The sequence below is a fragment of the Manis javanica genome, chromosome 4 (assembly GCF_040802235.1).
Source record: "Manis javanica isolate MJ-LG chromosome 4, MJ_LKY, whole genome shotgun sequence".
Taxonomy (NCBI): domain Eukaryota; kingdom Metazoa; phylum Chordata; class Mammalia; order Pholidota; family Manidae; genus Manis; species Manis javanica.
Window position 1 is genome coordinate 53000743 of NC_133159.1, and position 25464 is coordinate 53026206.

Below are 25464 nucleotides of genomic sequence, written 5' to 3' on the forward strand. Positions count from 1 at the left end.
AGCCTGATACCTCAAGAGAGTTTATTTGAAGAGTCCAAGGAAAGTTGCCTCTTGCTGTCTTGAGTTATGCAACTGAGGTGAGAGTAGAGTGGGAGGGAGTCTTTCTTGCCAAAAATAAAAATATCTGGACTTTATTGTGTTTGATTTAAAGAGCATTAGAAGTTATAGTCTTCACTGAGAAATGGAATTCATGGGAGGTGGAAAGGGTGTTTTTAAGTCACGCTTCAGCAGTAAATGCTGGAGGAGGTACAGCGAGTGGGCATTGGAAGCTGTAGACTGCTGCTAACTTCAGTGACTTCATCGCTGCTTCTGTGAATGCTGAAGACTGGCTATGTCCTGTAGGTTTTTCTGATTTCTTTAAAATACCATATCTTAAATATTATATTTATTTTATAATATAAATATTTTTAAATTACTTCTTAAATATGCTAACACCAATGCAGTGAAAAGCTACATTTTACCTAAAAACCTAAACTAAAATAATAAAAATCAACCAAACTAAGAATTTCTAGTTTGTTTTTATGCCTAATTACCCCAACTTCATGATTGTATGAGTGTCATAAAAGATGTGGTAGTTCTTTATATAGATATATCATCTAAAGACTGTTCAGTCCCTTAGAAATCTAGACTCTTGAGTTTATATCATTCAGTTTACATTTATATATTTGTGTGAATATACAAATACACAAGATTATATAAACAGAGGGCCCTTTTCTTTACCTGGTTTCCTCTTCAAGCTCTCTTCCTATACTGTGAGCTCCTTCAAAGTCTATTCACATTTCTTCACAATAACCCTGTTATACTGTTTTCAGAAGATTTTATTAGCCATGTATATTCTCATATAAATATACTCTCTGATACATATGATCATTATGTATACAGCCTACTTTGTTTTTTTTCTTAGTGGATGTATCCTGAATATTCTTTTATGTATATGTAGATAACACTTCTAAGTCATTGCAGTAGTGATTGTGTAATATTGTTGAATTAACCAGTCTATTCTTGTCTGTTTTTCCCTATAGCCTTGCTCCCTTGTACAAGGGTATCAAGTGATCCTTCCACATTAGCAGTTGACATGTAAACTTTTTTTTTTTGAAACCCTGTCACCCTTTGTTTTTTGCGTTTTGTGTTTTTTTATTATTCTACTCTCACATTCATTTGGGTTTTTTTGTTTTTTACTGTTTTTATTTTGGTATCATTAATATACAATTACATGAGCAACATTGTGGTTACTAGATTCCTCCTATTATCCAGTCCCCACCACATACCCCTTACAGTCACTGTCCATCAGCATAGTAAGATGCTATAGAGTCACTACTTGTCTTCTCTGTGCTATACTGCCTTCCCCGTGCACCCCCCTACATTATGTGTGCTAATCGTAATGCCCCATTTTCCCTCTTAGCCCTCCCTTCCCACCCATCCTCCCCAGTCCCTTTCCCTTTGGTAACTGTTAGTCCATTCTTGGGTTACCCTTTGGTTTTATAAAATTATCCTATGTCATTTATCCTACCACTTCTTTGCTCAGTCCTTCTCCTTTGTCTTCTAGAGCTCCTTTTTCTTAAAGGTGTGATATGTCCTCTCACTACCACCTTCCTCACCTCACTGAATGGTATCTCCCTGCATGTCCTCAGGTTAGCCAATGGCTTCAGCTCTTAACAGAGACTGCGGAATTCCAAACCTCTCTGTCTCTAGCCTGGCCTATTTTTGAGTTTATTGAGTAATCAACTTCAGGACACACATTTCTCTATGATTATTCTGTAACTACCTCAAAAATTATACAGGCAGAACAGAGAAGACAAGTAGTGATTCTGTGGCATCTTACTACACTGATGGACAGTGACTGCAGTGGGGACTTGATAATATGGATGAATGTAGTAACCACATTGTTTTTCACGTGAAACCTTCATAAGAGTGTGTATCAATGATACCTTAATAAAAAAAATTATACAAGCAAACAAACAAAACAAACTTTCTTCTAAACTTACTCCGCAGTCTGGGTTCACTGCTTTCCACCCAGTACTTCTCCAGGTTTTAGTTTTTACTTCACTCGAGTCAGTAACCGAAAGAGAAGGTGAGTTAATGAATGTTTCTCAAGTATTTACTAAATACAAGACACTTCACCTAGCATTCACCTGCGTGCTCCTCTTCTGCTTGTCAGACCGACTTACGACATTGGTCTCATTATCATCTTTTCATGGAAGAGGAACTTGACTCAGATTCTGCAGTTCAAAGATGGGTCTTAAACATCCATTATCTGCTCCACTGAAGTATCCTTTGCCATACACTTAGAACTTCATGGTCGTTCTAGAAGACTAATTAATGTCAAAACCTCCCAGAAGGCTTTCCTGCTTCTGGTCTCTTTCTCAATATATCTTGCACACTGTTACTGTGAAAACACTTGCTGTGGAACTCCATTGCTCAAAAGCTCTGCGAGCTCCCCTTTACCTCTAAGGTAAAGATGGAGGCCTTTCACCTTCATGCCTGCTCCTCCTGTTCCATGAGCCCTCTGCCGCTCCATCCTCAGGGAGTCACTTTCATTTCTTCATACCACCAGTCCCACCACTTGTCCATACTTCTGCTACATTACTGTTTCATCCTGTAGTACAATGCTGCCTTCTCTGGCTTGTAATATATTGCTCATTCCTCAGGGCCCAACTTCTCTGTCACCTTCCCTGACACTTCAGGATATGAATTCCTTGTCTGTTGTAGCAGTTGGGTTTACCAGGGGACAGACTCTGAGATGGAGATTGGCAGCTTGTGGGGAAAGAGAAGGAAGCAGGATTGAGCAGTGGGAGAAGATGGGCTGAGATAGTCTCAGTGGGGCCCCTGCCAGCCCCAGGGGAGCTGAGAAAAGGTGGCCCTTCCAGTTGTCTTGGCCCAGCTATAACTCTTTATTATTTTACTCTGTGATACATTCTTCATACTGAATTTCAATTTTTTATGTTAGACAGCTATTTGACCTTTTACTCCTTTTAATTTATTTTCATATGTCAAGTGCCCAATCGAGTATCTTGCCTGTAACAGATACACAGTAAATATTCATTGAATGAATGAATGGAACTGGGATGGTCTTTGTGCTTTTGTTTCCTCATTTTTATAATAGAGTAACCAAGGCCTTTGAAGGACCTTAGTGAAGAAAAGAATGTACTTGTGATTTGCTGTAAGGGAACACTGCTTTCCTTAACTGGGTGGCTAATCAGCATATATAAATATCCCAGGTATATAGAGTGACACAGACTCTGCAGATGAATGGTATCATTCTACATTGGCATGAAACTAACTTTAGTGAGTCACAACAGTGTACACAAGAAAATCAATCCATTATTTCTTGGTACCTCATAAACCATTTTATATTTTTATCTTATTCTTACTATGGATACCCAGGACAAGTGGCCACTCCATTTTATAAATGAGAAGCAGGCCCAGAAATGTTAACTGATCCACCTAAAGGCAAACTACAAAATGTTGGTATTGAGATGACTAAGCATTATATGTCGTGACTCCTAGTCCAGTGGGTTCTGTACAACAGACTGCTGAAGACAGAGTCTGCGTCCCTTCATTCTGCCTACTGACACGGCAGATTCTTTGTCTACAACCCAACCTATGATCTTTTCTCTTCCCACCCACATGTCCACCTCTCCCCATGTTCCATGTGTCTGCTAACAGCAGCTTCCTTTTCCTCCTTACTGAAGCTTGAGACCCTGAATCAACCCTGACTCCTTCACACTCACTTATAAAGAGCTTCTGTTGGGTGATATCTGAGTGGTAGTTATTATGATAGATAACAAGATAACTGAGACAGAGTTCCTACTCTCAGAGAGCTCACAACCCAGCTGTTTACATGTCTGTGTTGCAGGGAGTGGGGAAGAGGAGACAAGTCAGCAGACAATGCAGTTACAGTACAGTGCTGAGGGCTCTAAAGATAAAGGTAGACCTGGGGCACTTGCCTCAGATTGTGAGGTTAAACTCAGTCTTAAAAGACAATAGGAATTTTCCAGGTGGTGTGCCTGTGGCAAGCAGGTTTGCTATTTTGGAATCTAAAAAGTACAGCCAACACAATCAGGATCCCCATGTAAGAGGGAGTAACAGAAAATGAAGCTTGTGCTCATCCAGATTTTAATGGGCCTTATATGTCATCAGTCTGAGGAGTCTGGGTTTGGTTTGGGTTTGGGTTTTGTTCTGATTCGTTTTTTTAGCTTGAGGTCAGCCAACTGACAGACTTTAAGCAGGGCGGGCAAGAGAGCTTTGTGGAACATGACGGAAGTGTAGTTAGCCTGGAAGAAGGAGAAAACAGGTCAACTATTTCAGGTCATCCCAAAGTGGGAGGGGGTGGTGGCTAAGAGAAACAGCTGGATGAGGGATACATGGGATGGCGAGAAGTAGGGATCCTTGACTGAGCAAAGGAGAAAGGCCACCACTAACCTAGGGAGAGGTAGGCTATGGAAAGGGGTTCCTTGTTATTGCTGCTGCTAATAGTTTTTTAAGTTAGGGAAACTTGAAAATGTATGTATTGTAAAGGCAGAGAGTCTAGGAAGAAAGTGAAGCTAAGGAAACAAATGGGACAATGGAGTTAAATATGTTGGTCCTGATGTCCTAAGCCTGGATGATCATCCCAGTCACCTGGAATGCTGTGAAAAAAAAAACCACAGAAAACCTATTTTTTGGCCCCCCAGTCCAGACCTAATGAATCAGAATGTTGGTTTGGTAAAGCTTGGGAATCTATCTATAGGTCTCAAAAGCTGATTGTGATGATCAGCCAGGTGTGAGAACTCTCTCTCTTACGTTAATTTTCTCTTACTCCTTCCATGAGTGTTTGGAAATCACCTGGACATTTGGGTCCTCTGGTAGTTGCCTAGTAAGGAAAAGGGTAGAGCGGTAGATGCTACACTGATTTTGGATTGCCTCAGAAGTTTATTCTGGATTCTGTGAGCCCATAACCAGGCTGTCTCAACTGCATCAATGACAGAATGGACTGGTTATTTTTACATTATATAAATAGCCTAGAATGGACATGAAGAGCTGTGAACTTGGAGCAGAATCAGAGATTCAAGGGTATCTTCTCCTTAGTATTAGACTGAAGTAAATACATTGAGATAGCTGTGTCAACTGGTGTTAATCTGACTCTGCCCTTGGGCTTCAGCATGATCAGTATGATCCCACTCAGGGCTTCAGTCACTCTTCCCTTCCTCCACCAGAACATCCTTAGGTGTAGAATGGGAATAACAGTATGTTTGCAGTAACCTTTGCATTTTGGCTCTTGTTAACTATATTATATGCTTTGAGAAATTAACCTCTATATGCCTTGGTTTCCTGAATAATAAAAACTTATCTCATAGCGTGGCTGTAAAAGTTAACTGTGATAATATGTATAAAAGATTTAGAAAAGGGCCTGCTACATGGTCAGACACTCAATATGCTTACCACTGTGGGGGCCTGTGAAATATGGCCCCTCAAGAATACATGGTAAAACAATACTCAGGGTGTGAGCAAGGAGTAGGAATTGGAAAGGTGTGATGGAGTATGATGCCAGAAATTTTGTATGGAGTCCTCAGAATGTTAATGTATTTAAGTCCCTTATGAAATGATTGCTGTTGCACAGAATATTACTGAAAAGTGCTGTGTAATTTCTGGTCTATTGGGGAAGTACATGTGTGTTTGTGTGTCTGCAGCTCTGTGTATGTAGGACAGCTCTTATTATTTTATATTTGGCAAGCTGTGTGAGCAAACAGCTTGCGTGTTTTGCTGAGTGGTGTTGGGCTGGCCATCAGAAAGGCCATCATTCCTTGGGGTGGGAGGCAACAAGCTTTCTATTACAGAGGAATTTCTTTGTGTCACTACATCTGGTAGATAATATTGTTTAGAAAAAGAAGTCATAGCCCAACTACAAGTGGTTTTGGTGGCTTAAGCATTAAGTAGGCAAAGAGTTTGGGCACATAGTTGGTTGTATTTTGACTGGCAAGGCCAGTGATACAAAAACCAGTCAGATATAGATGGTAAAAGTGGAAGGAAAATATTTGGGGGCCATGGGATCTGCAGCCCATATGTAAGAATTATCCGTGTTTAGTAAACTGTGTGCAGGCAAATCTTAAAACTGAAGAAATGGGAAGTAAAGAAGGCCTGAAAAGGCAAAAGGCACAGTTTTTAGCTGCTTTTCTGACAACAGTTTGTGTGTTATGGTTGCAGAAAAATAAGCCAATGGGTGTTGCAAAATTGTTTACTTTGCTTAGAATTAGCATAGGAACTCTGACAAAGAGTCAGCTCGCTGAAGGCCTCCACAGAGGGAGACCGAGCTTGCCTTTAAAGAGCACGAGCCATCACGGGTGCTCATTCTTTCAAAACCAATATGAAGTTTTCTCCATCATTCTATCTAAACATTTCTTGGTACTATGTGAACATTTCATTTGGTCTTGGGTCACTGTTAACAGTCTGATAGTGCTGACCTACAGTGTCTAAGTCAATAGGAAGGTGAGACGTTTGTTTCTCTCTCTCTATTCTGCTAAACTCAATAAAGACCAGTTAGAAGTTTGCTCTTTCTCTCTAGTTGTGAATCTGTGTACCTCCTTCCCACTGGCCTTCATCCTTTACTCTCTTCCAACTTTTCTCTTTTGTTTCCAAAAGATCTTTGGGACACCTTGTCCAAATTCATCACTTTATAGACAAGGAAATCGTAAGATCTCACTGGGACAGAGATGCAGAGCCTTGGCCAAGGCCGTCATTCATTGGTTCATTCAGCAAATACTAATTGAGAGCCTCCTAAAATCCAGGCATGTGCCAAGCTCTGGAACAGTGATGAATAAAAGTGGTTTGGTTCCTGCTTGTGGAGCTTACATGAGAGACACGAAACAAATAACCACAGAAGTAAATACACTGAACATTACCAATATTTGCTATGAAGGAAAATACCGAATTCTATGAGGGATGGTAATGATTGAGGGTGGTCAAGGAAGGTCTGCCTGAGAAGGCAAAGTGTTACTGTAGGCCTAAACCTCACCTTGTACAAAGAGGTTGGCACATCTGCAAAACTTCAAGCAGCAGCTCTTGACAGGCCCAGTAATGAGCTGCAGAGGGAAGAGGTGAGAGCAGAAAGGGACCAGGTGGTGGAGGGCCTTACGGAGTTTGGATTTAATGCTAGGTGTACTACAGTGAGAAGCCTTTAATGAGTTTTAAGCAAAGCCATGGTGGGATTTGATTTCCATTTTCGAAAGATGCCTTTGGATGTTGTATAGAAGAAGGGCAAAGAGCTTACCAGTCTTACAGATGGGACTTACACCTGCAGCTTCTTATGTCCAGTCCATTTTCATTTGTCAGGGTTTTCCTTCTAGTTCCTAAGGGTCAACCCAAATTAAATAGAAAGTGCAAAGCAGCATTGGACCTGTGTCCAGATGGCTTTCTTATGCCTGTTCAAAGTGGCAGGAAAGAAAAAGACACCAAGGGCTCATTATCTCTAACCTGGTGAACACCTACAAAAGAGCTGTCAGCAATGTGGTTTCGCAATCAAAAACTCCTATTATCTAAAATATGCTATTTGCTGTTTGATGTCACTCAGAGTCGTGAGTGCTGTAATTATAGTTGACTCTGCCTTCTAAGCTGTAGCTTGTCTGTGCTGTATGCCAGGTAGCCAGCCTGTGGGGTCAGTGGTGAACTCCATAACATTGCACTATCCAGTTGGCACGTGCCTGTTTTAGCAGTTCGGCAGTTTGTTTCTATCTCACCAGATTAAATGTTCACTTTAGCCTTAATTCTTATGTCAATTATGAAATCATTCCTTTTTGTCAAGTTTCCTTAGCTGTATATTTACATTGTATATTTACAAACTAATTCAATCAATTATTTTGAGTAACACCAACATGCTTATGTATTTATTCTGCCTCTCAAGAAATACGCAGTGTGCTTTTTATCTGTTAGTTGCTAATTCATTCAGCAAGTATTTATTGACAAGTAGAAATGCTGTAGTGTTCTGGAAAGAGCAAGGGCCTTGGAGACAGACACACCTAGATCAAATAATAACTTTGCCCTTGTAGATTTAAGCAAGTTAGTTGTGCATCTGCAAAATGGGTATAATAACAAACTCAGAGTAATTATGAAAAGCGGCACACTATATATAAAACTGGATTATATAGTGCTCAATAAATTTTCAACTATTTTATCAATGAGCTTTATTGAGTATAGTTGATGTCGGATAAACTTCACATGTTTACCATGTACAACTGGTACATTTTGGCATATATAGTTCCATGAAATCATCAGAAGAGCAGGCTTCTTACCTTCTCATGTACCTGTTTCCGTACTGGTCGTATTGGCAGTGGTGTTGGGAGAAGGGAGTGTTCATAATTTTAACATGTATTTAGAATTATTGCTCTATGTTGATTTAGTCACAATATTCATTTTTAATTGGATTTAGTATTAGAGAAAAGTAAGATTTTAACAAAAGTCTCCAGAACAGTAGAAGAAATAGTCATCTTGTGTGGGTTTTCCCAGCCTGTGTACCGCAGATACCAACCCTGCCATTCTCACAAAGTGTGCCTTGATGTGAAAAGAACTGTCTGTCTCTGCTCAGGGGGTACAGAGATGACTCAGATGTGGATCTCGCCCTCAAGGATCTCAGAATCTAGGGATGGGGAGCAAAAAGTTACCTCCAACAGCAAAATTCTAACTGGAAGGTGGAAAGGGGTAAAATGCTGAGGATTTCAGAGGGTGCAATAACTTCCACCTTGGGAATAAGTTTCAGTGAGGAACAAACCATCTATGGCACCTTCACATGTGTCTGTCTGAGGTTGGTGTGCTCAGCAGTTAAGACAGATATAGGCCCTGCTCATTGATAGCTTAAGCCTAACACTGTGCATCATGGGCCAACAGGCTGGATATCTGCCCAGTTCTTCTGGATGGCATCCAACATTTCTGAGGAAAGAGTGAGTGTGCAAGACCCCAGTCCAAGTTACCAGTGGCCAGAACACCTAACTGACTCATAGTAGGAGTCGGGGGAGCCCCCTCTGGGTTGCCTGCATTAATCTCACATCTAGGTCAGAGAGGGGCCTACCAGGGGCGCACACCACAATGATAGATTGCTTCTGGGCCCTGGGGTCCTCATTACCTTCATATCCATCATCTTCTGCTAGTACCAAATAGTGGATGAAATTTAATCAGATGCCAGAGGAGTTCTCAGCAGGAAGTCTTGAGGACCCTTGTCTGACACTTATGCTCTAATGCTGGAATGATTGTAAGGCATCAGAATGATCTTCTGTGGTGAGATTAAATGCATCATGCACTGTATGAATTCTGATTTATTTTTAAACATTCTTGTTCTCATTGGATCCCCTTTTAATAGTCTCACTGTAGCCTGTTTATTGTTACAGATGTTACTTTTAAATGAGGTCACTTAGCTTTCCTTTATTTCCAAAGGCAGTGTTTGCCTCTCTACTGCCAGTTTGGCAGGACTGCCTGGCAAACAGTGCTGCATGAGATCAAGGTTAAGGCTCCACGCCCCCAGGAGGCAAGGCAGAGGAAAAGCTTCTTCCATGTTTACACAAATTCACATCAGCCATAGGCCTCAGAAGCGAGTGTGGTTGCCTTGATAATGTCGCTTGGCTGAGTGGAGGCAGGAGGCAGTGTGGTCCCACACTGCTTGACTCCCTTTCTCGTCCATGGTGAAACCTCAAGCAGGTACAAAAACCTCTCTTGAGCCTGTTTCCTAATCTGTAACGTAGAGCTGTTAATTTTTTACTCCTAGAATTTTAAAAAATATTTTTAAATTAAGGTACATACAATACAAATGAACAAACCTTAGTGTACAGCTTGATGAATTTTGACATGTCTATACATTCTTGTAACCATCACCCTGATCAAGAAACCAACTTTCTCAATAATTTTTTTTCCCTTTACTTACTTCACCCATCCGTCTAACCCCTCTGCTATGGTAACCACGGTCTGTTCTTCTGTTTATTAGTCTGTTTCAGTTTTATTTGCTTGTTTTGTTTTTAAGATTCCACATGTAAGTGAAATTAAGGTATTCATATTTCTTTGACTTATTTCATTAGCACAAGACAGTCTATGTCCACCCATTTTGTTGAAAATGGCAAGATTTCATTCTTTAAGCTGAGTAATATTCCATTGCACATATGTGCCACATTTTTTCTAATCCATTCATCTATTGATAGACATTTAGATTGTTTCCGTGTACAGGATCTTATAAATAATGCTGTGATAAACATAGGAGTGCATATGTCTTTTCACATTAGTGATTGTTTTCTTTAGGTAAATTCCAAGAAGTGAAATTGCTGAGTCATATGATATTTCTATTTCTGGTTTTTTTGAGAAACCTCCATACTGTTTCCCATGGTGGCTGCACCAATTTGAAATCCCATCAGCAGTGTATGAGGATTCACTTTATTGCACATCCTCACCAATACTTTGCTCTTTCCTATCTTGTCACATTATTAGCCATTCTGACTGGTGTGAAGTGATACCTCATTGTAGCTTTGATTTGTAGTTCCCTGATGATTTAGTGATATTAGCATCTTTTCATGTGTCTGTTGCCCATCTCTATGTCTTCTTTGTAATAATGTCTATTCAGGTCCCAGGTCCACTGCCCAGTTTTTAATCAGATTTTTGGGGGGGACTTTTTTGTTGGTTTTGTTGTTTTGTTTTGTTTTGTTTTTGGTATTGAGTTGTATGAGTTCCTTATGTAGTTTGGATATTAACCCTTTATCAGATATATCATTTGCAAATATATTCTCCTATACAATAAGTTGCTTTTTTGTTTTTCGGTGGTTTCCTTTGGTGTATAGAAGCTTTTTAGTTTCATGTAGTCTCACTTGTTTATTTTTGCTTTTGTTTCCCTTGCCTAGAAAGACATACCCAGAAGAAAATTACTAATGCTGATGTTCAAGAGCTTACTGCCTATGTTTTCTTCTAGGACTTTTATAGTTTCAGGTCTTTAATCCATTTTGAATTTATTTTTGTGTATGGTATAAGACAGTGATCCAGTTTCATTGTTTTGTACATTGCTGTCCAGTTTTCTCAGTACCATTTATTGAAGAGACTGTTTTGACCCATGGCATATTTTTGCCTCCTTTGTCATATATTAATTGACCATATAGGCATGGGTTTGTTTCTGGGCTCTCCATTCCATTTCATTGGTCAAAGTATTTTAATTACTATAGCTTTTAATATAGTTTGAAATCAGGGCTCATGATACCCCCAGCTTTGTTCTTCTTACTAAGATGGCTTGAGTTATTCGGGTTTTTTTGTGGTTCCATACAAATTTTAGTATTTCTTGCTCTAGTTCATTGAAAAATGCTGGTGGTATTCTGATAGGGATTACATTGAATCTGTAGATTGCTTTGGGAAGTCTAGCCATTTTTTTTATTAAGGTGTTATTGATATACAATGTTATAAGGTTTCCTATGAGCAACATTGTGGTTACTATCAAGTCCCCCCCCACATACCCCATTACAGTCACTGTCCATAAACATACTAAGATGCTATAGAGTCACTATTTGTCTTCTCTGTGCTATAGTGCCTCCCCTGTGCCCCCCAACATAATGTTTGCTGATCATAGTACCCCTTAATCCTCTTCTCTATCCCTCCCCACCATCTTTCCCTTTGGTAACCACTAGTCACTTCGTAGAGTCTGTGAGTCTGCTGCTGTTCTGTTCCTTCAGTTTTGCTTTGTTGTTATATTCCACAAGTGAGTGAAATTATTTGGTACTTGTCTTTCTCCACCTGACTTACCTCACTGAGCATAATACCCTCTAGCTCCATCCATGTTGTTGCAAATGGTAGGATTTGTTTTCTTATGGCCAAATAATATTCCATTGTGTATATGTACCACCTCCTTATCCATTCATCTACTGATGGACACTTAGGTTTCTTCCATATCTTAGCTATTGTAAAATAGTGCTGTGATAAACATAGGGGTGCATATGTCTTTTTGTATCTGGTTTTCCTCAGGTAAATTCCTAGGAGTAGAATTCCTGGGTAAAATGGAATTTCTTTTTTTAGTTTTTGAGGAACCTCCATATTGCTTTCCACAATGATTGAACTAGTTTACATTCCCACTAGCAGTGTAGGAGGGTTCCCCTTTCTCCATGTCCTCGCCAGCATGTATTGTTTCTAGTCTTTTCTATGTTGGCCATCCTAACTGGTGTTAGGTGATATACCATTGTGGTTTCAATTTGCATTTCCCTGATGATTAGTGTTGTGGAGCATCTTTCCATGTGCCTGTTGGCCATCTGAATTTCTTCTTTGGGGAAGTGTATGTTCAGATCCTCTGCCCATTTTTTAATAGGGTTATTTGCTTTTTGGGTGTTGAGGTGTCTGAGTTCTTTATATATTTTGGATGTTAAACCCTTGTCAGATATGTCATTTACAAATATATTCTCCCATACTGTAGGATGCCTTTTTTTTTCTGCTGATGGTGTCCTTTGCTCTATAGAAGCTTTTTCACTTGATGTAGTTCCATTTGTTCATTTTTTCTTTTGTTTCCCTTGCCCAAGGAGATATGTTCAGGAAAAAGTTGCTCATGTTTATTTTCAAAGATGTTCTCCTATGTTTTTTCTAAGAATTTTATAATTTTATGACTTACATTCAGGTCTTTGATCCATATTGACTTTACTTTTGTGTATGGAGTTAGATAATAATCCACTTTCATTCTCCTACATGTAGCTGTCCAGTTTTGCCAACACCAGTTGTTGAAGAGGCTGTCATTTCCCCATTGTATATCCATGGTTCCTTTATCATATATTAATTGATTGTGTGTGCTTAGGTTTATATCTGAGCTCTTTATTCTGTTCCACTGGTCTGTGGGTCTGTTCTTGTTCCAGTACCAAATTGTCTTGTTTACTGTGGCTTTGTAGTAAAGCTTGAAGTTGGGGAGCATAATCCCCCAGCTTTATTCTTCCTTCTCAGGATTGCTTTGGCTATTCAGGGTCTTTTGAGGTTCCACATGAATTTTAAAACTATTTGCTCTAGTTCATCGAAGAATGCTGTTGGTATTTTGATAGGAATTGCATTGAATCTGTAGATTGCTTTAGGCAGGAAGGCCATTTTGACAATATTAATTCTTCCTATCCATGAGCACAGGATGTATTTCCATTTATTGGTGTCTTCTTTAATTTCTCTCATGAGTGGCTTATAGTTTTCATAGTATAGGTCTTTCACCCCCTTGGTTAGATTTATTCCTAGGTATTTTATTCTTTTTGATGCAATTGTGAATGGAATTGTTTTCCTGATTTCTCTTTCTGCTAGTTCATTGTTAGTATATAGGAATGCAACAGATTTCTGTGTATTAATTTGTATCCTGCAACTTTGCTGAATTCAGTTATTAGTTCTAGTAGTTTGGGAAGGGATTCTTTTGGGTATTTTATACACAATATCATGTCATCTGCAAACAGAGACAGTTAAACTTCTTCCTTGACAATCAGGATGCCTTTTATTTATTTGTGTTGTTTGTTTGCTATGGCTACGACCTCCAGTACTATGTTGAATAAAAGTGGGGAGAGTGGGCATCCTTGTCTTGTTTCTGATCTTAAAGGAAAAGCTTTCAGCTTCTCGCTGTTAAGTATGATGTTGGCTGTGGGTTTTTCATATCTGGCCTTTAATATGTTGAGGTACTTGCCTTCTATACGCATTTTGTTGAGAGTTTTTATCATAAATGGATGTTGAATTTTGCTGAATGCCTTTTCAGCATCTGTTGAGATGATCATGTGACTTTTGTCTTTCTTTTTTGCTGATATGGTGTATGATGTTGATGCATTTTCGAATATTGTACCATCCTTGCATCCCTGGAATTAATACCACTTGATCATGATGGATAATCTTTTTTATGTATTTTTGAATTTGGTTTGCTGATAGTTTGTTGAATATTTTTGCTTCTATGTTCATCAGGGATATTGGTCTGTAATTTCCTTCTTTGTGCGGTGTCTTTGTCTGGTTTTGGTATTAGAGTGATGCTGGCTTCATAGAATGAGTTTGGAAGTCTTCCCTCCTCTTCTAGTTTTTGGAAAACTTTAAGGAGGGTGGGTATTAGGTCTTCTCTAAATGTTTGATAAAATTCAGTGATGAAGCCATCTGGTCTGGAGGTTTTGTTCTTAGATAGTTTTTTGATTACCAGTTCAATTTCATTGCTGCTAATTGGTCTGTTCAGATTTTCTGCTTCTTCCTGGGTCAGTCTTGGAAGGTTGTATTTTTCTAGAAAGTTTTCCATTTCTCCTAGATTATCCATTTTGTTACCATATAATTTTTCATAGTATTCTCTAATAATTCTTTGTATTATTTCTGTGGTGTCCGTAGTGATTTTTCCTTTCCTATTTCTGATTCTATTTGTTGTGTACACTCTATTTCTTGATAAGTCTGGCTAAGGGTTTATCTATTTTGTTTATTTCCCAAAGAACCATCTCCTGGTTTCATTAATCTTTCTACTGTTTTATTCTTCTCAATTTTGTTTATTTATTCTCTAATCTTAACAATGTCCCTCCTTCTACTGACTTTGGGCCTCATTTGTTCTTATTTTTCTAGTTTCATTAATTTTGAGTTTAGACTGTTCATTTGGGATTGTTCTTCTTTCTTGAGATAAGCCTGTATTGCTATGTACTTTCCTCTTAGAACTGCCCTCTCTGGGTCCCACAGAAGTTGGGGTGTTAAGCTGCTGTTTTTACTCATCTCCATATATTGCTTGATCTCTTTTTATGTAGTCTTTGATCCATTGATGATTTAGGTGCATGTTGTCAAACCTCCATGTGTTTGTGGAAAATTTTATTTTACTTTTGTTTTCTTTGCACAATTTATTTATTTCTCAGACATTTGTGGTCTGAGAAGCTAATTGGTACAATTTCAATCCTTCTGAATTTACTGAGGCTCTTTTTGTGGTCTACTATGTGATCTATTCTGGAAAATGTTCCATGTGCACTTGAGAAGAATGTGTATCCTCCTGCTTTTGGGTGGAGCGTTCTGTAGATGTCTGTTAGGTCCATCTGTTCTAATGTGTTGCTCAGTGCCTCTGTCTCCTTACTTATTTTCTGTCTTGTTGGTCTGTCCTTTGGAGTGAGTGGTATGCTGATGTCTCTTAAAATGAGTACATTGCATTTTATTTCCTCCTTTAATTCTGTTAGTACTTGGTTCATATATTTGGGTGCATAGATATTTATTATGGTTATATCTTCTTGTTGGACTTACTCCTTTATCACTGTATAATGTCCTTCTTTGTCTCTTGTTACTTCCTTTGTTTTGAAGTCTATTTTATCTGATACAAGTACTGCTACTCCTGCTTTTTCTCCCTATTATTTGCATGAAATATATTTTTCATCCCTTCACTTTTAGTCTGTGTATGTTTGGGGGTTTGAAGTGAGTCTCTTTTACATAGCATATAGATGGCTCTTGCTTTTTTATCCATTCTCTAACTTTGTCTTTTGATTGGTACATTCAGTCCATTTACATTTAGGGTGATTATCAATAGATATGTACTTACTGCCATTGCAAGCTTTAGATTCATGGTTTCCAAAGGTTCAAGGGCAGCTTCTTTACTATCTAACAGTCTAACTTAACTTACTTATTATGCTATTACAAACACAATGTAAAGGTTCATTTTTTCCCTCCCTTCTTTTTCTTCATCTTCCACTCTTTATATGTTAGGTGTCATATTCTGTACTCTTTGTGTATCCCTTGACTGAATTTTTGTGTAGCTGATTTAATTTTGTATTTGCTTAGTAATTAACTGGTCTACTTCCTTTACTGTGGTTTTATTTTCTCTGGTGGCAGCTATTTAGCTGTAGGAGCACTTCCATCTAGAGAAATCCCTTTAAAATACACTGTAGAGATACTTTGTGGGAGGTAAATTCTCTCAGCTTTTGCTTATCTGGAAATTGTTTAATCCCTCCTTCAAATTTAAATGATAATCTTGCCAGGTAGAGTGTTCTTGGTTTGAGGCCCTCTGTTTCATTGCATTGAATATATTATGCCACTCCCTTCTGGCCTGTAAGGTTTCTGATGAGAAGTCTCATGATAGCCCCATGGGTTTTCCTTTGTATGTGATCTTTTTTCTCTCTCTGGCTGCTTTTAATACTCTGTCTTTGTTTTTGATCTTTGCCATTTTAATTATTATATGTCTTGGTGTTGTCTTCCTTGGGTCTCTTGTGTTGGGAGATCTGTGCACTTCCATGGCCTGAGAGACTATTTCCTTACCCAGATTGGGGAAGTTTACAGTAATTATTTTCTTAAAGACACTTTCTATCCCTTTTTCTCTCTCTTCTTCTTCTGGTACCCCTATAATGCAAATATTGTTCCATTTGAATTGTTTGCAGAGTTGTTTTATTATTCTTTCATTTTTGGAGATCCTTTTTTCTCTTTCAGCCTTAGCTTCTGTGTATTCCTGTTCTCTAATTTCTAATCTATTTACCATCTCCTCTTCTAGTCTGCTTTTAAATCCCTCCATTGTATGTTTCATTTCAGATACTGTATTTTTCAAAGTTTCTGTCTCTTTCTTGAAGTCATCCCTGAGATCTTGAATATTTTTCTGTAGCTCCATAAAAATGTTTATGATTTTTATTTTGAAATCTTTATCAAGAAGATTGGTGATTTCAGTTTCACTGAGACCTCTTTCTGGCATTTGAGGGAATTGGGGTTGAACAAAGTTCTTTTGCCTTTTCATATTCCTACTGAATAAAATGGAATAATAACTTTGTGTAGGCAGCGCCCTCTAGTGTCCAGAAGCTCTACTTTCTGGAGCTGCCTAGCACCTGGAGTAATGGTGGGTGTTGCAGGTGGATTGCTCTGGTGCCTGCTGGAAGAAAAGAGCTCTTTCCTGCTTCCTGGCTGCAGTTCCTGCCTCCACTACCAGGGCCAGTGGGCGGAGCACACAGGGAGTAGCTTCTGTGTTACACTCTGTAGCTGTGGTAGGTGGGGCTGCCCTCCAGCTAGCCTGTCATGATGGAAGGCACAGTAAGTTTGTGAGCCGCTACCAGCTGGGAGGAAGGAGAGGCAGGCTGCATACTGCAGTTGGGGGCCTCAGGGCTGCATTGCCAGCCAGGGGGATGGAGCATGTGAAGCTCCTGAAAGTTCCCAACCTGCTGGGCTGAGTGTGCCAGGACAATTTTGTCCACCTGTCCTTTCTCCCAAGCAGCAAGCTCTGTGTAACCCTTGCCCCTTTAGCAGCTCTCTTACTGATGGGAAGTCTTTCAAAGCACCTGCCCTTCTTTTGTCCCAGAGCAGCTGGTCGTGGGTACTTGTTTTCCACAAGTGGCTGCAATAACAGTCTCTCTGAGTATTCCACCTGTCATTGCTTTCCAACCCCTCTAATCTTCAGAGCACCATGTAATGTGGGTTTGTGCTCCCTAAGTAAATCTCTAGGGGTGGGTTTTTAGCAGTCCTGGGCTTCTACTCCCTTCCCACTCAATTTTTCTTCCTCTCACCTGTGAATTTTTCTTCCTCTCACCTGTGAGCTGGGGTGGGGCGAGGACCTGGGTCTGGCCAGATCATGGCTTTGCTACTTTACCCTTTTCCATGAGGTCTTCTCTTTTCCCCAGATGTAAGCTGTCTTTCTGATCACTCTCAGGATTTGCTGTATTTGCTGTATTTTCATGTTATATGTGGTTTGGGGAGGATATTTCTGCCTCACTTCTTATGCAGCCATCTTTATCCCAAGTATGTCCCTTTTAACATTATTAATTGTTCCCCTCCATGAGCACAGAATAGATTTCCATTTATTTATGTTATCTTCAGTTTCTTTCATCAGTGTCTTATAGTTTTTGTAGTACAGGTCTTTCACCTCCTTGTTAATTATATTCCTAGGTATTTTATTCTTTCTCCTGCTATTGTAAATGAGATTATTTTCTTAATTTCTCTTTCTGCTAGTTCATCATTTGTAAATAGAGATGCAACAGATTTCTGTATATTGATTTTGTACTGTGACTTTACTGAGTTATTTAGTTCTAATAGTGTTTTGGTAGAGTCTTTAGGGATTTTTATTTATAGTATCATGTCATCTGCAAATAGTGACAGTTTAACTTCTTCTTAACCGATTTAGATAGTTTTTTATTCTTTTTCTTGTCTGTATGCTGTGGCTAGGACTTCCAGTACTATGTTGAATAAATGGTGAGAGTGGGCATCCTTGTCTTGTTCCTGATCTTAGAGGAAAAGCTTGCGGCTTTTTACCATTGAGTATGATGTTAGCTGTGGGTTTGTCATATATGGCCTTTATTATGTGGAGGTATGTTCCCTCTATATGATTTTGTTGAGAGTTCTTATCATGAGTGGATGTTGAATTTTATCAAGTGCTTTTACAGCATCTATTAGAATGGCCATATGGTTTATTTTTAGCCTTCCTTTTGTTAATGTGGTGTATCACACTGATTTGTGGATATTAAACCATCCTTGCACTCCTGGAATAAATCCCACTTGAATGATCCTTTTAATGTATATTTAAATTTGGTTTGGTAATTTTTGTTGATCATTTTTGCATCTATGTTCATTAAGGATATTGATCTATAGTATTCTTTTTTTGTATAATGTCTTTGTCTCAGTTTGGTATCAAAATGTTACTGGTGTCATAGAATGAATTTGGAAGCTTTCCTTCCTCTTTGATTTTTTAGAAGAGTTTGAGAAAGATACATATACATTCTTTAAATGTTTGGTAGAATTCTTCTGTAAAGCTGTCTGCTCAAGGACTTTTGTTTACTTGTAGTTTTTAAAATTATTATTACTGCTTCAATATCATTACTAGTAATCCATCTGTTCAGATTTTCTATTTCTTCTTGGTTCAGTCTTTAGAGATTGCATGTTTCTAGGAATACATCCATTTCTTCCAGGTTGTCAAATTAGTTGGCATGTAATTTTTCATAAAAATCTCTTATAACTGTATTTCTGTGGTGTCAGTTGTAACTTCTTTTTCATTTCTGATTTTGAGTCCTTTCTGTTTCTTGAAACATTTCTTAGTTTCCTTGATACTTTGTATTGCGATTCTTCTTGTTTCTTGAGATAGACCTATAATGCTATAAACATCCCTCTTAAAACTGCTTTTGCTGCATCTCAAAGATTTTGTATTGTGTTTCTATTTTCATTATTCTCCAAGTACATTTTTATTTCCTCTTTAATTTCTTTGATGGCCCTTTGGTTGGTTAGCAGCATGCTCTTTAGATTCCACATGTTTGTGTGTTTTTCCAGTTCTCTTTTCCTGTAATTAATCTCCAGTTTCATACTGTTGTGGTCACAAAAGATGCTTACTGTGATTTCAGTCTTCCTAAATTTATTAAGACTTGTTTTGTGGCCCAGCATGTGATCTACCCTGGAGAATGTTTCATGTGCACTTAAAAAGAATGAGTGTTCTACTGTTCTGCAATGTAATGTTCTGTATACTTCTATTAGGTCCATTTGGTCTAATGTATCATTCAAAACCACTGTTTACTTACTGATTTTTGTGAGGATAAAATGTGCTACAGCTGCTTGGTGTTTGTTGGGTGGAGTAGTTGCTGAAGGCATGAAGCACCAAACATGATTTAAGTCTTCCCTGTGTAGTACATTTTACACAGTGTGCCTGGGGGACCCACAGTAAAGTTGAAGAACTAAAGTTTACTAAATCCAGCTTGGCACTGATGTTTGTAAATAAACTGATATTGGCATGCACCCACACATGCATTTATGGATATCTGTGGCTACCACAAAGACAGAATTGGATAGTTACAACCGAGGCCATATTGTCTATAGAGCCAGAATCACTTACTGTGTGGCTCTTTACAGAAGTTTGCCAACTTCTGAACCAGACTAAAGGATGGCCTCATGGCATTCAGAACTTTATATATATATTTGTCAAATGTTTCCCATGTTTTTTGCTTTTTACCTTTACTCAGACTCCCCCTTCCATTGAATTGCTTTCTGCTCCACTTCTCTCTGTATACTTTTTCTGACATATTGGTTATTACAGTAGGGCTTGCTTTTTGCCCATCTTTGTATATCTTGCAGCATGTAAAGCAGAACCTTACACACATTAAGTGTATAACACATTATTTGGTTGGCATGGAACAGAGCGAAAAGGCACCAGAGAAGGGAGAGAACTCCATAGAAGAGAGTGAAAAAGACATGGAGGTTTGGGGACAGGATTGCACACACTAATATGGCTGTCACTCCAACTGCAAGTTTATGGGTGGAATGCAGTATACATAGAAAGGGAGGCAATACCACATGATGTAAAGGAGCCAGGACACTCAGGCTTGAATTCCAACTCAGACATTTACTGTTGAGACTTTAGACAAATCACTTAAGCTTTCTTAAGCATATTTTCTCAACTGCAAAGTATGTAATAATTATATATACTACCCTCATTTTATGGTTGTTTTATGGATTAAATGAGATAACATAAAGGAAAAATCTATCCTAGCGCTGGCACTCTGGAATTCTTCCATAAGTAATTACTGAATGGTAATGGCTCTGGCCTTTCAAGTACTATCTGTGCTATTTCCCTTAACATGGAGTGAACAAGGTCAAGGTCACAGCTCTAGCCTTTCTGGAGACTAGCCCTATTAATGTTCCTGTTTTCCACCATTAAAGAATGTACCACAAGCCAGCAAGTATATTGTGGTACAACAGGGACCAGCCCAGGGAGGGGAGGGACTAGTGCAAATGAATCATTCATGCTGGAAAAGTAATGCAGGACATATAGTGTCACTGTATAATGTTAAGAATAATACCTTCACTTAACTGAAACATTACATTTTCAGTTCATGGGGTATCTTTAAGGGACAGAAATAAAATGTGTAGTAGAAAATTTACAGCCTTATATCTAGTGGGATTTCTTTATACTACAAGCATTTTATGTAAAACAGATGCCTGAGGAGCAGTGCCTGCATGCACCTGTGAATTCAGTGGTTATATTTCATTTTTCCCACTCCTCCAGTTCTTGCAGACAACCTGAAATCCAACCCTGGAATTAAGTGGCAATACTTCAGTTCAGAAGAAGGAATATTCACTGTTTTCCCAGCACACAAGTTCCGGTGTAAGGGCAGTTATGAGCATCGTAGTAGGTACGTTAACTTGCTTGCTAAAGTTTTAATTATAGTTTAAAGAGTGATCTGTATGAAATGTAGACTCCTCATTCACATGCATGGCTCTGCCCCCAAGCTGTGGTTTCAGAAACTTATTCTGAAATGATTTCACCAATGAAATATGTGGATGTAGAAATGCTAGAGAAGGGTTAATGAGAAAGCCCAGTGCTTTTCTATAACAAGCCAAATAAAATAGGATATTTACTAAAGAAATTGAATTGAAGCACCCAAACTATTTTGAGCTTCAGGCATCTTTGGTGAGACATAAATGATAAAATCTTCTCTAAAGGGCAGCCTTAGAACAGATAGACTTTATAACATATCTCAGAGTAGTTTGTGATTCTCAGCTTTCCTTTCTATGTTAATGTGCTTGGCCATCCTGGTAAAATGTACATGCAGATCTTAGCTACTAGAAGTTTTAAGGTTGTCCAGAACACATTGGATTAAAGATTTTAATATCCTGTTTTTCTCATGGAAATGACTGGAGATTGTACTGCTTAGCCAGAAGGGCAGCAATGGTTTGATAATTTGTATGACAAGACTCATCAATTTACAGAACCCCTTAGGCAAAGATACTTTTCTTTTGAATCCCCACAGTTTCTCATTTGCATTGTCAGATGTTTGATGCCAGAACTTCTGCAGCTAGTGCAAGATGCCCACTTTTCATGCCATTTTTTGGAGTCTAAATTAACTGTCAGTTTCACTTCTCAACACCTTTACTTTAAATTGTACCTAAAATTTTCCCTAAGGAAAAACTGGTTCTGTGCTTTCCATAGAAAGAAATCTGTGTCATTTATTTGGTGTCTTCCATTCCTTCCCTAGACATCCAGGTGAAGACTTGAGTGTCTTGAAAACTGGACCAGAAGCCATGACTTTGGGTTCTAGTCAGGCTCATCTCTCAGGAGAGGCCAAAGACTCCATGAACCACCTAGATCTCATTGACTTGTAAGAAGACAAATTAGAGGGCATGCTGCTTTTATTATGAGGGATAGTCCAAAAGGAAAGGCAGAACCTTGTCACAAATCAAAACTCCCCTACTCTTAGAAGGTTTCATGCACCTCCACCATAAATATGCATTACACGTCCTGCAGCCTCACTTCCCTTGGCTAAGTTATCCAGTCTTTTCCTTATAGATTGCTATTACCATCTCTTTATTTGTCCTGCTTTCCTCTGAAGCCTTTGCAAGTTCTCTACATCCTTTGAAGTGTAGAGTGGGTTTTCAGAGCACAGGAGAAAGGAACTGGTGAATTCCAATCATGCCATGTAGACCACCTCCCAGACTGCACGTTAAATGTTACTATTGATGTATTCCACAAAAGCAGGGTTTCTTTAACTTACTGGTGATAATGTGAATACATATTCTGCTTTTTTATTTATGTACGTTCAGCTGGAAAGGCGATACATCATTTATAGAAAAAAATCACTCACCTAGCTTGGAGGACCCAAAAAGTTCAAAATTTGACATGGTTGTCAGAGTAGTCAGATTTCCTTCTTTTTTGCTCTCCCTCTGCTGGCATCTTTTTATCCCACTTCCTTCAGGCTCAATGGTATCAACTAGCAAGAATACAGTGGTACTTTAGGATTAATGTAGGATTTTTGGCTTGAAAACAATTAATGTAAACTTGGCCAAGCTTTGGATTTTTTTTTTAGTATTTTGCCTATATTTTTTAATTTGTTTCCAGGCTTTTGGGACTCTACTGGCATCTAACATTTCACAGGAAAACCTAGTGTTTTAGGGTGTCAATAAAGGAAAGAATTCTCTTGAGGCTGATTTGCTTCCTTAAGCTTCTCCTAATTTGTTCCAGCTTTAAAACTGTGAATAGAGACCTCATTAAACCTCTTCTCACAAACCTTCCTATACTGCACATTAGCAGAGGCTGCTTTGATGGGAGGCATTTCTCCTCTGGAGCTCCCCCACACCCCCACCCCCTTTTCTTAGTGTTGGCAAACAAAACCCTGGCAAGAAGAGTGGCTATCACAGGCTTGGGCAAATTTGATGGCATGGTTTTAAATGCTAAGATAAGGGGCCTTTTGGTGGCTGACCTATGTGAATTGCTTCAGTACAGAAGGGAAAGGGCCCTTTTACCAGCAGCCTTTGTCTGGGGAGAGAGAAACCAAACCTGCTATTCAAAAGCCACTCAGCATGCTCACAGACGATAGGCTGCCTCAGTTTGAGCAAAGTGCCACTCTAAGTCTGCAAAGGAGGGCCCAGCACTGGCAGGTGGACATTTTCTCCCTTTTGTGCTGTCTCTGCAGCCCAAGAGGCCCCCAGTTCCGTTTCCTATAGCAGAACATTAGTTAACAGTGAGTAGCCTCACCACACACAGGTGAGAGGACTGACTATCAAGTGCTGGAAAAGCCAGCCTCCCAGAGGATTTGCTTCAGCTCGTCTCCCGGTTGCTTTCATCTTTAGAAGACCTAAGTTACCAGTCCCTGTCCAGCGGCCACACATTGTTGTCTTGAGATTGTGTTTTCAATGCACCCATATAGTTTCTCCTTCCTCGCTGCTCTCACCATCCTTGTGCATCCCTGGGAAAATACATAGGTCCTGACATGTCTGCAATCTGTAGTGTTCACAGCTGTGCTAGGTTGAGACTTTTCATCCAAACCATGACTGACCCCAGAGAGCTTCTCCCCTTTGTAGGCCTATCTACGTCTCTACAGTCCGGCCACAGTCAAAGCACATTGTAGTGATCCTGGACCATGGGGCTTCTGTCACGGACACCCAGCTTCAGATTGCCAAGGATGCTGCCCAGGTCATCCTCAGCGCCATCGATGAACACGATAAGGTGACTATTACCCCAGTGACCCCCATGGCATTGGGTCTTCCTTGAATGCCTTTAAAATTTATTTTATGTTACATGAGATACATTTTTTAATCCATCTTTAAAATGACTTCAGGGAAAGGGAGTAGTTTAGTTTTTATTTTAGTATTTGAGGAAGCAGCTCCCAACTGTGGTTCCAATCTCTTAAAACCACCCCCACCAAGCCAAGTCTTGTACTTCCTTTATGGCTCCTGTTAAGACTTCCAATTAGCTGTGACTTTCACGCTTCAGGTTATGCCAAGGAGGAAAAGGGCAAGGGCTTGGACACTGGTGGATAGCTGGACTTATCTTAAGATTGATGGTAAGGGAGAAGGGAAGCTTTCTAGAGATTAATCTCTAGGACACGTCAGAGACAGGTGTGCTTACAGTTTATGATAATCTATTGCCTGTGAACATTTTCTGCTTCATCATTTTGACTTTCCTAAGGTTTTACTCACTAATCTACTTGCTTAAAATGCATACCCAATGCCTTCACCGTCACCCCTACCTCCACTTGGAAAACCAGGTTGATGAGTACTTCCTAAGATTTTTCTCTGCATGAAATACTTATTTAAAATGTTACATATGAAGACCATACTGCTGACTTCATCTTGGAACAAACACCAAACTCTAGAGTGCCCTCACACACACACACACACACTTACCAATCCTTAACTAATCTTTTTCAAATTTTGTACATTTTTTGCCTCCAGGCATTTATTTTTAAACTCTCAGAAACCATTGTATAGGCCTTCTCACTCCTTGGACTCTTCTGGAATATAAAATAACCTTTATAAACTTTTTCTTTCTCTCCTTCAGATCTCTGTACTGACTGTGGCAGACACCGTCAGGACTTGCTCACTCGACCAGTGTTACAAGACATTCCTGTCTCCAGCCACCAGTGAGACAAAAAGGAAAATGTCCACCTTCGTTAGCAGCGTCAAGTCTTTGGACAGTCCTACCCAGCACGCAGTAGGGTTTCAGAAGGCATTTCAGCTGATTCGAAGCACAAACAATAACACAAAGTTCCAAGCAAGTAAGTGCACTCTCAGGATTTATGAACTGAGAGGTAAAGAGTGGCAGTAGGAATATATTGTAGAGATTTTTTTTTTAAGTTGACTTGGTATAAAATTTTTATGTGTTATCATAGTGATCATCTGATACTAGGATCTTCCTAGATTTCCTCATCTTTTCCAACCAAGGCATTCCTTCTTCACTCCCAGAGCCTCTTCTTCCTGCCCCTTTATTAAGAACATAGCCCTGTTTATTTCCCAGGGGAATATCCACATCCTTTTTAATGCTAATTGTCATCCTCTTACCCTCATTGATTTAGAGAGGATGTCTGAAGGCTGCCTGGGCATGGGTACACGTAAGCGGGCATCAGGAATTCTTGGCCTTGATCCTTCCCTCTTCGAAACAGCTGTCATTTAGATGAGCACAGGCCTTCAAATGTACAAAGGCACTCTAATTTAATTTTCATGTATTAAAGGAAATCTGGAATTAGGATGCGTGCTAAAGGAAAGGATATTTGAAGTGAGACACGTGCTTTGAAACTACTGAAAGGAATCTATGTCATTTTCTCTTTTGTGTTCGAAAATCTATTTGTAGGGTTTTTTTTAATGCATGTATCTATC

At 39.2% G+C, this 25464-nt stretch overlaps 1 protein-coding gene across 3 annotated transcripts in view; it reads left to right on the forward strand.

Annotated features, from left to right (window-relative positions):
- The window catches only part of CACHD1 (cache domain containing 1), a 212995-nt gene that overhangs the window by 136863 nt on the left and 50668 nt on the right, over positions 1–25464 (forward strand). For all 3 annotated transcript variants that reach the window (XM_073234071.1, XM_073234072.1, XM_073234073.1), the window contains exons 5-7: positions 20879–21005; positions 23671–23815; positions 24650–24866. In XM_073234071.1, coding sequence (XP_073090172.1) covers positions 20879–21005; positions 23671–23815; positions 24650–24866 — 489 coding nt within the window. The remainder of the gene's footprint in view (positions 1–20878; positions 21006–23670; positions 23816–24649; positions 24867–25464) is intronic.